At 40.7% G+C, this 14,079-nt stretch overlaps 1 protein-coding gene, 1 long non-coding RNA gene and 2 other non-coding genes across 4 annotated transcripts in view; all 4 read right to left on the bottom strand.

The window, feature by feature from the left end:
• Positions 1-2,958: 2,958 nt before the first annotated feature.
• Positions 2,959-5,638, bottom strand: LOC107542359 (uncharacterized). The gene is made up of 2 exons (XR_001603704.2): positions 5,565-5,638; positions 2,959-4,417 (listed from the first exon to the last, which is right to left on the bottom strand). It is a non-coding gene; the product is annotated as an uncharacterized LOC107542359 (long non-coding RNA).
• On the bottom strand, positions 3,521-3,724 carry LOC148092365 (small nucleolar RNA SNORA73 family). Its single transcript, XR_015715075.1, has one exon. It is a non-coding gene; the product is annotated as a small nucleolar RNA SNORA73 family (small nucleolar RNA).
• Positions 4,757-4,960, bottom strand: LOC148092364 (small nucleolar RNA SNORA73 family). Its single transcript, XR_015715077.1, has one exon. It is a non-coding gene; the product is annotated as a small nucleolar RNA SNORA73 family (small nucleolar RNA).
• Positions 5,639-10,611: 4,973 nt separating the features above from the next.
• PHACTR4 (phosphatase and actin regulator 4) overlaps positions 10,612-14,079 on the bottom strand; it is a 28,889-nt gene continuing 25,421 nt past the window's right edge. The window contains exon 12 of the mRNA XM_087820248.1: positions 10,612-12,535. Within this exon, the coding sequence (XP_087676374.1) occupies positions 12,520-12,535 (16 nt within the window). The 3' untranslated portion in view covers positions 10,612-12,519. The remainder of the gene's footprint in view (positions 12,536-14,079) is intronic.

Genomic DNA, 14,079 nt, shown 5'->3' with positions numbered 1-14,079 from the left:
TCAGTTGAAGGCCTTAAGAGAAGGAATTCTACCAAGTCTGCCTCCAGGTTCAAGACTGCAACATCAACTCTTCCTGAATTTCCAGCCTGCCAACCTAGTCTACAGATTTCAGACTTGCTGGTCCCCACAACCATGTGAGCCAATTCCTTAAAATACCTATCCATCTATTGATATAGCCACATACATCCTACTGGTTGTTTCTCTGGTGAACCCTAATACAAAATCTAAGAAGCTCAAGGAACTCCAAGTACAAGAAAAAGGCACATCAAAATCAAATTGCCAAAAACCAATAATAGGAAATCTTAAAAGCAGTGAGAAAAAAAGACTATGCACAGAGGAGGAAGCCGAGGATAAATGCAACATTTATGTACAGAGAAACAGGAACAAGGATGCAACCAAGAAGACAGTGTGGAGCGACATTTCTAAAGTCCAGCAAAATCATATCTAGTAAAGTATATCCAACAAAAACATCTTTCAAAATTAAGGTGAGATTAAAGAATTTTCAGACATACAAAAGCTGAAAGGACTCAACGCCATCAGACTGTTAAAGGAAGACCTTTGGGCAGAAGGAAAATACTAGATGAGAATCTGGATCTACACAAAGGAATTAAGAGCACTGAAAATATAACTTGGGCAAATATATAAGATTAAAAAAAAACACAATTTGAAGACAATTGCCTGTTTAAACAAAAACAGTAATGCATTGTGGGTTTTATAACATATAAAATATATGACAATAATAACAGACTGTGGAGTGAGAATGTACATTTGTTATACTGTAATAAATGAAGTGGTCTCTCAGTTGAATGTGGACTCTGATCAAAGTTAAAGGTGTATACTATAAACCCAAAAACATACAAAAATAACAAAAAGTTATGGCTAGTAAGCCAATAAATATAAGATGTAATAATAATAAAAAACCCCCCACAAAACTCATTTAAAAAAAGAGGCAGAAAGAGGACAAATAAAGAACAGATAAGACAAGTGGAAAACAAGTACCAACCAGTGTGGTCAGATGGGTGCTAGACATACACAGGTGACCACTTCGTAAGTTATAGAAATGTCTAATTACTGTTTTACACCTGAAACCAATATATTGTCAACTGTAATTGAAAAAAATGTTAAAAAGAAAACTTAAGACTCAAACCTAAGCACAAACCTAATACGGTCTAAACAGAGTACCTACTTTACAGAGGTACATGGAGTATTAGGTGAAACAATGTACATATAATCTTACCAAACTGCCTTGTTCAAAGCTAATAGTATATTATGATATGGTTTTGGAGTCAGGTCCAAATCCTGGTTGTTACTTACTAGTTAGGGGATCCTGGGCAAGTTACTAATCACAATTCTCCCCTTTTACCTTTCCTGGAAAGGTAGGGTGGGCTCTGGGTGAGATAAGCCTGGTTTAGTAGTAAATGAATGATGGTACTTCATTCATTCAACAAAATTTTTTGAATTCTATATCCTTAGTTGTTTACTTGAGAATTCTACTTAACAAGCTCATTGTACTTGTGAGACTAAGCTTTTCATAAATATTTAACTCATTTAATTCTCATTGCAACCCCAATAGGTAGGTACTTTTATCATCCCCATTCTGTGGGTGAGGAAATTGAGGCTGAGATTAAGTGGCTCACCCACAGCCACATACATAGCAAGTGGTGGTATCAGGATCCCAACCTAGGAAGTGAGACTCCAAGTTTGGCAACACATACGAATTGCCTACATGCAGAAAAAAGGCCAGAAAAGCCGGTCTCAAAGTCTAGACAGGCTTGTTGCAAGATAAAATTTAGCAGAAAGGGTGGGACCTGCAATACCTGTTGACACCTTTGCTTCAGCTCTACATCAGATGTGTACAGGTATTTCCTGTCCAGCACTAGTTACCCAGCCTATCTTGAGAATTTGTACTAAACATAATCTTTCTCTGGTTTTGGGGAAAAGTTAATACTGAGCACCTCCCCTCCAAAGACAGTATGTGGTAATGGTACCAAGATGAGAACTGGACACTGGGCTGGTCCTGGGGATAAAACAGATCCTTCCTTGCACATGGCTCCCCTCCAGCAAGTCTGCCGGGGTTTGATAGTTTGTGCAGAAACTCCACTTCCTAGTTGAGAATTTGGGCAATTTAGCCTGTTCCTGAGTTTTCCGGTCTGAAACTGGGTTAGATTAATGCCCACTTCAGAGCTGCAGGGATTAACATATGCAAATGTTTAGAACCAAGTACAGTGAGTGCTACTTGTTTAGGCAGATAATCTAGATGTTGCTGTATGGCAGGGATGGGTGGTGAAACATTAACCTAAGAATTTATAGGCATAAACCATAGACACAGACAAGTGTGAAGGCCTGGAACAGGGGGTAAATAAAAGGGACATTCGTAATACTTTCAACACTAAAAAAAGAAAAAACCAAGTTCTCCCAGGCTGTTTTCCATAATCATGAATATATGAAATAGCTCCCATTCCCAAATTATCCTCTGGCCCCGAACAACATTTATGAGAAACTGTCCATTCTGGATATTCCCATCAGTTTGGGCCATAACCGAACAATTAAAACTCCAAATTCACCCACTTCACTTAAATCTGACCCCAAGGGTTCTGGTTATTTTACCTCCCCACACCATGTTCATTTAGCCCCACCAGGATCTAGACTTTACCTTCTAGATGATTCCCTGCTAGTTCCCCATCCTTCAGGACCCACCACCTCCCTACAATGCTAGCAGCCTACACAGGAGCTTGACAAGTATTCCATTGTGACCCAACCTCACATCACTCATGGCAACTTTCTTCCAGGCTCAAGTGTTCACTACTTGGACAACGACAGGGATACACACAGGACAGACAAGAGCTACGAGTCTTTAGAACCAATCAGGTATTAACTGCTGTAGCACTCCATCCGCGGAACACTACTTTTGGCTGACGTCAATCACACACTTCCACATAAAGAAAGAAATCACACTAATACGCATAGTCACCTTTATTATAACTCAAATACATCAGAAATAGATCTTTAATAAAAATAAAATAAAAAAGACATCTAGGTTCTCATGGGCTTCTGCTTTCTGTTCATTTAGCTATGCAGTTAAAAAAAAAAAAAAAAAGAACTCTGAGGATGAAAAAGGGTAAGTAGCATTTTAGTTCCAATTTTTTGCCCCACATTCTGAAAAGTCCTCTGGGCCTTCTAGGTCCAAGGACTATGCTCAGTGTCTTCTGTAATTCCTTAAAAATTTCAATGGGCTACCTGTCCAATGGAACATTTTATTAGTCTGCCAGTTAATACAGATCGGGGGCTATGACCGAGAATGTGCATTTGTCTTCCTAGTCCCTGTTTTACTCCAAAGGCAGTTACTTATTTTCCAAAAATGGTTATCACTTTACCAACTCTCCCTGTCAAACAGAGGAAAGCATTGTCAACTGCCAAAACGGTGAGGCGGCTCCTCTTCCTTCCTGAATGAAAAGAGAAAAAGGGATTAGACTGATATTCAGATCCTTAAATTTTAAAAAATTCTACATTTTAGCGTACTAGTTGTTTCCTGCATGGTTTGTCTCCTCAGTCATTGTCCACAGGACTCTGAGAAGCTGTAGGAATATGCAGGCGCAGACTCAAGGCCCGGCTTTCTCTCCAACGTCGTGGAAAGGGACTGTACATCACGGGGCAGAGCCCTATGCTCCCCTGCGCCACCTGGACAGAGCCCGGGGAGAGTGACCTCCCGGGGTATCCACGTCGGGAGTGCCTGATCAATTATAAGCTGGAATTAAGGACAGCACTGCTGAACAGTATTTACCCCTCAAAACCTTGTAGAGATTTCATTTTTCTTCACTCCCCACACTACATGTAGCTGTGGGGAGAGCCTGTTGATTAACTATTTTTAAATCAATTCCAAACTTGTCACTATGTTCTCCTTCATGGTTTACCTACTTGATCACGATCATTCACTGTAGGAGTATGCAGACGCACATGCCCAGCTTCAACCCCAGCACCATGAAAAGGGATTGTTGAGACCAAACCCTTCTCCTGGGGATGGGCTTTGAGGGGGCATGCACATCACATGACTCATGTAAATTTCACCAGGGTGACCGGTTAAGTCAGTCCAAGCTATCACAATTTTTTAAATTTGCTAAGTAGAAATTTCTCCTCTATATCACATAAGAATGAAAGATGTAAAAATCTTAGCAGTCTTACTGGAAGGAGCATCTCCCCAGAACATGAACATATATCTAAAATACTGCCAACATGCCTACAAAGACGTAGCAAAGTTTCTATCTGGATGTATTAACCAGCAATAGCACCTTCATGAAGGGGGACTGAGCTCAGAATGATTAAACGTCTTTTGCAAAATGCTGACAGGCAAAACCAATAAGCCAAAAGCAATTCAGATTTACTCACCCCAAATCAAGTTATTTGGAATCTTGACCGAAGGCTGCAAAACAAGGTAGATAAAGAGCTTAACCCGGAAGTTCAGTAAAACTGACTAAACATTTCATTTCTGATCAACCTATATACAGATAAGGTGCTCTAGAGCAGCGATTTTCAACCTTTCATATAAACTACTAAAATTCTGCAGCACACCCAAAAATATTTTTAGAAAGGTATTAATTTTGATTCATTCACAACCAACGGTTTTCGTGTTGGCTGTTGTCATGTTTTTTTAGCTGACAATCTAGCGGAAAAGCAGTCAGTGCCCCAGACTTAGTAGTCAGGTACCGCATGTTTTTAGAAATTCTTGTGGCACACCGGTTGAAAAATCGCTGCTCTAGAGAGATGTTTCCTGCATGGTTTGTCTCCTCAGTCATTGTCCGCAGGACTCTGAGAAGCTGTAGGAATATGCAGGCGCAGACTCAAGGCCCGGCTTTCTCTCCAACGCCGTGGAAAGGGACTGTACATCACGGGGCAGAGCCCTATGCTCCCCTGCGCCACCTGGACAGAGCCCGGGGAGAGTGACCTCCCGGGGTATCCACGTTGGTCACTACAATTTAATTTAGATTGCTGTGCTATAAATCGATTTCATCCAGACGACAGCGACTTCCCAGGGATATCCTCGTTGGGGTGGATCTTAAATTCCCCCAAATCAACAGAACTCGAGTTCAAGACTGATCAACAGTATCCTAAACTAATTTTCAGCCAGGCACCGCAAACATCCAGAAACTACAATCAGCGACTGGCAAAGAAACGGTAAGTACGGAGCCGTTTAGACAGCAGTTAGTCTTCGTATTTTAAACCGATCATCAGGACTTGTGAAATTATCCTAAATGTTAAAACAAACTGGCAGGACTAAGATCCGTCAGTCCCGAGGACAACGAGACTCCTAGGAGGCAGGGCACTGGGGGCGGGGAAGGGGCTGCGTTTTTAGCGTCTCAGGGAATAGGGTGGTATTTCGGCACTCGTGCCCCTGGTCATGGCCACCACCCGCGCACCATATCCGACCCAGCCCGACTGCACGAGTAAAGTGTAGTTAACACGACGCCGCTGGAGGCAATCCTAAAGTGTCACCTCCACAAGGTAGGCTGGTTGGCAGGACTGGGATAATAGGCCTAGAACTGACGAAGCAGGCGGCTGAAACCACTCACCGATCACCTCCACGTTCGCAGAGCAAAGGTCTTCCCTTAAAAGGCCGAGCAAGCCCAAGGCGTCCTTATTTATACCTTTTGAAGCGAGCGGATATGGCTATTGCGCCTGCGCTGCGCCATGCGCAGTTAGGAAATTAGAAATCCGCCGAGGGGGCTCGGAATCTACGAGCGGCTAAGCCCCACCCCTGCCCGGACCAGAGGATTCTCGCGACACCTGAGCCTTCACGCGCGACTTTGCTGGGGAATGTAAATTACAGGAAGTGAGTAGAATGTGTAGGTTGGTAGAGAAGTTTCCAATGGCGAGTAAACTTCTCTACGCTCAGTTCACCCCATTTGGAGAATGTGCCGTTAAATAAACTCGCCAAAAATAACTTCGGCGTAATAAGTATGCAAAATAGGAAAAGACATCTAGAGAAGTGGGGAAAGTCTCAAAAGAGATTGAATCTGCCCTGTCACAGGTGAAATAAACATTTGATAAATGCGTATGTAAGTAAGACAAGTGCTCCTAAGCGAATTGGCTACAGTGAAAAGCCTCCTATGCACAACAATGTGAATGTACAAGACTATTGAACTGTACACTTACAAATGGTTAAAAAGGTAAATTTTTTGTTAAATACATTTTAACACACACACCTAATATAAAGAATTAGGCAAGTAAAGAATTCTGAAGATACATATTATAGTGAGATGTTACAAATGTGATAGAATTTCGAGTATAGTGTTAGGTGGATAAATATTAGATAAATTGACATAGAGCCATCACAGCTGGACTATAACAAATAGAAACATTTATGGTGTTCCTCTTAGATTTTGTGCTGGGTGTTTTACATCATTATTTACTATCACAGCAATTCTAAAACATTAGTATTATTCAGATTTTAAGATGCAAAACAGGCCCAGAGCAGTGGTTCTCAAAGTGCAGTTAGCAGACACTGAGGTCCCCGAGATTCTTTTGGGGGTCCATGAGGTCAAAGCTGTTTCATAATAATACTTTCTTTGCCTTTTTCACTGGATTGATTCTGCACTGATGTAGAATGAAATCGTGGGTAAACTTGCCTGGTGCCTCAGTATATTTCAAGGCCCTCTCACCAAACTGTACTGGTAGTTTTTTTCATCATAAATTTGCAATTTTTTAGAAAAGTTCCCTTAAGAATGTCTTTGATGAAATAATAATCATTAATTTTATTCTTTAAAAAAAAAAGTCTTTATTGATTTCAGAGAGAGGAAGGGAGAGGGAGAGGGAGAGAGAGAAACACCAATGATGCAAGAGTCATTGATCAATAGCCTCCTGGACACCTCCTACTGGGGATGGAGCCCGAAACCCAGGCGTGCGCCCTGACTGGCAATCAAGCCAGGATCTCCTGGATCACAGGTCAATGCTCGACCACTGAGCCACTCCCACCAGGCTAATTTTATTCTTGACTTTTGAGTATACATCTTTTTAATATTCTGAGTGACAAAGGGAGAAATATACATAAAGCACTTTTGCTGCATGCCAAAGTACAGTGATTATCTCCAGGAAGAGAACTTAGGTGTTTGGATTGTGAGCTGAAATAGCCATATTTTTTCATGGAACAGCATATACTTGAAAGAACGGCTGACATCTTTATCAACTGTGTGAGACTGGATTTTCTTCATTTATTTAAACCAAAAGAGTATACAATAACAGACTGAATGCAGAAGCGAATATGAGAATTGAGCTGTCTTCTATTAAACCACAAGTTTAAGAGATTTTCAAAAAATGTAAAACATTGTCACTTTTTTCACTATTTTTGGACAATAGATATTTTTCATAAAAATTCATTGATGTTAGTGTGCAATAGGTTATTTTGAAAGGTATTGTTAGTATTTTTAAAATTCCTGTTTTAATTTTAGTACAGTAAGTATCAATAGATATCACCCACAGATACAAAAATTCTTTGGGACTCTGAATAATTTTTAAAATTGTAAAGGAGGCACAAAACTAACGTGTTTGAGAACCAATAGTTTAGAGGAAGGACTACAAATAATCCTGCTACTTCTCTGGTGATATTACCAGCATTCAGTTACCTTTCAATCACTCATTCGACATTGACTTAGTGGATATGACTTATTTGCTGGGCATTGTGCTAGACACTGGGGACTCTAGATGACACACAACAGCAAATTATGCTACTGCTTGATGAGTGCTATCTTGCATAAATAAAGTATTGTGAGAACACAGAGGACAGAGCAACTGAACAATATGCTAAAGGTAAGAGGGTTTTCCTGGGGAGTTAAAATTTGAGCTAAACTTGGAGGAATCGTTAAGGGGGCTGGGTAAGTAGTGGGGCATGGGTGATGACAGCTTTCCAGGCTGAGGAACTAGGAGACCTATGATCTCCCAGGAAGGGTAAGAAGTCAGCTTGATGAGGGACATTAAAGGGAAAATTGCCTGGGTTTTTCATGAGACTGGAAAATAGGCAAGAATATAATTACAAAATATTTTGTAGTCCAGGTTGAGTTTAAATTTTATCTAGGTAACTAGAGGCCGATAAGTTTTGAAGTAAAGGATTGCTGTGACTGTCTGTGCATTTTAGAAAGTTAATTCTAGTGGCAATATTGAAGGACTGGGGAGACTGGAGGTTATAAAATCCTCCAGACTTTGGATTTGAATGGTAAACAAGCAAGAGGAGACATATAAATGAAGAGACTTTTTAGGTAGGGAATACTCAGAACTTACTGTCCTACTGGACCTGCAAGGTAAGAGAGGAACTTGCAGATAATACCAAAGTTTCAGGCTGGGGAGGCTCAACATATGGTGGTCTCTAACTCTGATAATTGAGAAAGTAGGCTGTGGGGTAGACATTAGAGGAGCATATAACTTACGTTGTGAACATTTGGACATACACAGGGATGAGAAAAAGTAGTTTTACAGTTGTAATACAAATAAATAATTTATAATACAAGTAATTTGTAATACAAATAATAGAACTATAAGCTCACTGTTTCAGGTACTCAAACTGTAAACCTACTTTTGCCCACCCGTGTGTGTGTGTGTGTGTGTAAATCTTCAAAGGGCAATTGGATATAGGGTTGGACTCCAGCAAGAAACCTGAGTTGTAGATAAAGATTTCAAAATTATCAGAATAAGAGTGATGATGCCTGAAGTCACCTTGGGAAAGCAGGGAGAGTGATGAGAGGACACGAAAACCCCTGATTTAAATGGTGGTCAGGGACGAAGCCAGCAGGACAGAGAAGACATGATTGGAGGAGAATCAGGAGACATTGGTGTCTGAGAAGCCAAGGAAGAAGTTTTGAGGACAAGGACATGGTCCAAAACATAAAATATTGCAGAGTAGTCAAATATATTAAGAGCTGGAAAAAGGCTTTTGATGTGGCAATAAACTGAGAAGTCATTGGTGACCTCAGGGAAAGCCATTTTTATTTTAGATTTAGTTTAGATTTTAACAAGTTGAGTGAACATAGCTTTAGAAATGGAAAACAGTGCATACAGACCAGAGATCAGAACCTATGTCAAGAAGACTGTTCAGTTTACATCTCCCATCAGGCCTTTGTTCTCCACTTGTCACTCATTTAGCTCAGCTGCTTGGACTGTACAGAAGTTTAAATAAGTTGAAGAGAAAATAGGGTCAAAGGAAGATTTTGGGTGGGGGTGTGTGTGTAGGAAGGAGATAAAATTAAACGAATGAATGAATACATAAATGGTGTGTGTGTCTCCTCAGTACCAGATGGAGGGACATTGTGGGTGCTTGCTCCTGTCGGATGACCTCTGTTTTATGAAGGAAGCAAAAATTCTTGGGGGAAGAAAGTAATGGTATCCACAAGAGACGGATGGAGCAAGTGGTCCAGGTTGGTGGTGGTTCCTGTTTTTACCTTCAGGCCTCCTGGAGCTGGAATTGAAAAGATTGGCTATTTTGGTTTCAGGACTGGCTTTTCTTTGTAGCACACTCTCAGCTTTTATAAGTATACTTCCTATCCCATTCCCTCCCACTTAACATCCATTGGACTTCCCCTTTTTGATAGTGGTTTTTCAAACCTCTCACTCTACTACAGTCCTCCCTCTCCGTAAGAACCCTAAACTCATTCACTGTTTCAGCCAACACTGGGCAATGTACACCTGCAAAACACCCTTTTGGAGACAATGCTTAATCTCAAAAGGCTAATGGCAATTTGAGGTCTCTTTGGAGGACTAGTAGAAGGAAAATCTGGGAGCAAGTGGAACCCAGTGACATGAGTTCTGACTCATGTTTTTTTTAAACCCTTGGTAAAGGGTGGTGCACTAATCAAGTGACAAGTAGAAAGTGAGTCACTGGTGAGGCCACCTTGAATGAAACTGGGCTGCTAGCCAGAGAAGAGTGTATGAAGTATGAACTGTCTTACTGTGATGTCAGCCCGAGGTCTAATTATGTGTGGTCCATACAGAGTAATCCTCGTAGGGATTATTGAGATGCAACTGCTTGTCCTTAAAAATATGCAAACTGATTACATAATTTGCTTTGACCTTGGGGAAGCAACTTCACCTCTTAGGTTCTTCACTGGTAAAATGAGTATATTTCTACTTACCTCCCAGACTACGGGGTGGGATAAATAGGATTAAGGACCGAGTGCAGTACCTGGTACATACTATGGGGTTCACAGTTGGCTTTCCTCTGTGCAGCCTATTATTTTTCCACATGTGTGCACAGACATTCACAAACATGACTGACCTTCATCTCTGGCTACTCTTAATGTTCTTACTATTACTCCCCTTCCTCCCCATCTACTTCTCGATGAGGGTGTCTAGCAGTATTTTAGGTATCATTTTTAAGCTGGCTTAAATGGAATAAGTAGAACATAAAATAAACACTTCATATCAGAATAGTATAATTTTTTAAAATTCTAAAATACTTTAATAATTAATGTTGGTAGGAAGACTGATATACAATGCAATTATTTATTTTACAAGGAGATTCTGTACATTGGGGAAGCATTTTGAAGTACAATACATCAGGCTTTTATTTCTTTTATACATTATGATTGTGAATTGCTACTTACACAGAAAGGACAAAAAATCCTTTATATATATATATATATATATATATATATAAAACACCTGAAAAGACTTGACCCCCAAAGTATCTTGTTTCAAAAGAACTGAATGAGATGAAAGATGAACTAGATTTCTTGGTGGCACGTAGAAAGCAGACAAGTAGCTCAGGAAATCAAATCCTATTTCAAGCTTGGCACATTAAGGGAAAGAAAGGCAGTGAAGGAAGGGTTTAAAATGTCATCTTAAAACACAGAGCATTCTGACATAAGCCAAGTAATCTCCAAACCAGCAAGACAGAAAGGCTGAAGTTAAGTAAGCAGTTAATGTGCAGCCACCTTATACACAGAGCTCTAAAACTTTGTAGAGTTGTCACTTATCTTTCCCTCAGTCATACCAAATGTTAGCTTCAAGGAGATATGAACCCAGTATATTTCCATAGCCATAAAGCATTTGGCAGTAGCTGAGAAATCCAGTACCTCCCATTACCCACACTACTCTTTAAGGTCACATTAGCTATTTGCTTTGACATGATATTCTGATATTCTGATTCTTCAGCAAATCGTACATGGACATAGAGGAGAAAAAAAGAAATATTTACTGAAAGATTACACACAGAACAATGGGGACTGCAGAAATCTATAAAACAGCCACAATTTTATGAACATTAAAGAGAAAAAGCCACATTCATCAGTTAAATAGGAACTATTTTTTTCTTCTATTTAGTGTGGAAAGGAATTAGAGGGAAATAGTTTTCAATAAAAATTGAAAGAAAGCAACTGAATCTTCTGTTTCAGGAAATCATATTAATATATATTACAAAAGAAGGGGGTGGGGGCTGAGCCAATGCCCAGGCAGCAACTACACTGGCTCCGGCTTGGAGTAGTAGGGAGGAGTGGGATGGAAGCTGCCAGAGGGGCAGCAGGAAGACAAACATTTGTGCTGAGGAGAGGAGCAGTGGGTCATGATTGTGCCCCCCTAACTGCTTCTCCAAAGAAATTTCCGATTTAGCACCCAACATTCCTAGACTTTGCTGTGATTCTGGCTGAAGTGTGGGGGCCGACAGCACACAGCTCCCAGAGTTGCTACAACTCTGCTTTACAGAGGAGAATATATCTATTGGTCAAAATGATTTACAGAATCATTTGGTACAACAAAACTACAACAGCTTTCAACATTTGAGCCATGAGTCAGTTTCTGCCAAGTTGGCATTAACACAAAGGCTTTTTTTGGTTTTGTATACAGAAAACATACATGCTTTTGCATTTTCCCAACTTGGAATCTGGTTGAAGGTCAGATTGAACACACATTTCCATCACTTCAAGATTAAAAAAATAATAATCAGGATAAACTGTGTCAAAAAGGAAGCACTTGTCAGATCCTGAGCTTCTTTCAGGCTGAACTACCTGAAGAGACGATATTGCTGTGTTACAAGAGGTATGGGACAATGCTGACATGCCAGTGTGGTAGGAAGGCTTTCCCTGGAAGTGGGGGCTTCTTTGCTAGAAGGCTAGGGCCCCCTTGGTTGTCCCCACCACCAACTGGATTCGCCGGCTAGAATTTAGTGCCTACACAAGTGGGTCTCACAGTCAGGACAGAGCAGGTAAGGCTAATGGTGCGAACTGTGCCTCAGCACAGGCAGTCATCTTGGGGCAAGGGTGTGGTGCAGGTGGCCCAGGACATTTATGGCTGGTCAGGGAAGACCCCTCCAGTATGCTGCAATATTAAAAGGTTCAAAGCACTGAGAATGTTCAGTTTTGCTCAAGGCAGCACATGAGAATCCATTCCAGTGAAACGCTACATTCATAGAATTGCTGTTCACCCCAGAAGACTAAATCCTGGTGGTGCTGGTAAGCGCTGAAGTTCCCGTCATGTCATTCTGGAGGCTGAAGCAGCAAAGGAGCCCTGTTGTGGGGGGTTGTTTAGCTCCCCTCTCAAACTTCAGCATCATGGACGATGGTAACTAAAACAGATGATCAAAAAGAGCCGAGTTACCAGATACTGTAGATTGCTTTGCTATTATTAATAGTAAAAAAATGCTGTTTTAATTTTTTAAAATTGCCTCTCCTCCACTCTAATTCTTCCCGACCTTTCTGTAGCATCTGACACGCCTGACCCGCTTCCCTCCTTCTTCAGAACTCTCTTCTCTTAGCGTGTGTAGCACTCGCTTTTCCCTAGTTTTCCTGCTCCTTCAATCGCTTCTCCTGAGTACGTTTTCCTGGTGCATTTCCCTTGGCCCACCCTTTAAATACAAAACAAGTTCCCCCTTAAGAACCACTACCTTTTCTCATAAATACGCTATCTGTAGACCTTGTTTGCGCTCGCACTCCAGGCTGAATATCCTGGCATACGTTTGTCAAGCTCAATATAATTTATTTTCCAGTTTGTTTATTGTCTGCCTTCCTGTTTTAGAAGCTTGTTAAGGGCAAGGACTTTATCTTGTTCCCTGCTATATATTCCAAGTGCCTAGCACTGTATCTATCATATCTATCATGTAGTAGCTGCTCAATACACATTTTACTGAAGGAATGTCCTAAACTGTTCAACTGCACTCCTTATCGATATCACAGGCCTCAAAATCACAAGTTAAAACTCCCAGAGTTCATTTTGCCCACACCCTTTGATTCATCCCTGGAATCACGATTGCCAGATCTTGTTGATTCTATGCTTGAAATGTCTTTCAAATCTCTCTTGCATTCTACCACTTCTCTGCTCTGAGCTACTAGTATGCTCACCATGGCTATTCTAGTTACTTCCTAACTGGTTTTCTGCTGCTAGTCTCTCCATCCTTCCATTTCTCCTTCCAAAGCTCCACCAGAGCCTGTTCTGAAATACACAGAACACCAATGTTCCAATATCCTAGCATAACAAAGTTCTTCAAAGGGCGACCATAACTCATCTCAGCTTCACCATACTGTCCCATACATCCTCTGCTCTAGCTACATTTTCTGTTACCCAGAAACATCATGCACTTCCCTACCTCCTGTAGCCTTGCTACAGCTGGTTCTTCTGCTTACAATGTTCCTTTCTTCCTTCTTGTTCAAATAAGTTATTTTACGCACTTCAAGATCCAGCCTGTGTCACCTTCTCTAGGGTTCTTTTCCTTTATTGTTGCTCACTATAGTACTTTCTTATGATTACTAAAAACAATAAAAATAGCTAACGCTGGCATAGCTAGGAAATGGTGGCACCGGGGTATGAAAACTGGCAGATGTGGACTCAGAATGACTGAGGCATTTATCAGTACTGATTGTACTATATTTGGTAGTTCACTTGTCTTCTCCCAGATTAGACCACAATCTCCTTGCTGACGAGCATGATTTGCTCTTTGAGTTTACATTACAGTGCCCTGAGTAGTAGCATTGCTGTTCAAAGAATTTGTCTTTTCTACTCCTGTAAGAGTTCAGAACAAAAAACCTCTAATTAAAAGAACTATTTGCCTGTACTGTGATGGAAAAATATTTAACAATATATATATATTTAATCCTCACCCCAAAATATGGTTAG

Source organism: Miniopterus natalensis, chromosome 9, assembly GCF_054644295.1.
Source record: "Miniopterus natalensis isolate mMinNat1 chromosome 9, mMinNat1.hap1, whole genome shotgun sequence".
Classification (NCBI taxonomy): Eukaryota; Metazoa; Chordata; class Mammalia; order Chiroptera; family Miniopteridae; genus Miniopterus; species Miniopterus natalensis.
The sequence above is the reverse complement of the archived record's forward strand: the minus strand, read 5'-3'. Positions and strand labels throughout refer to the sequence as shown.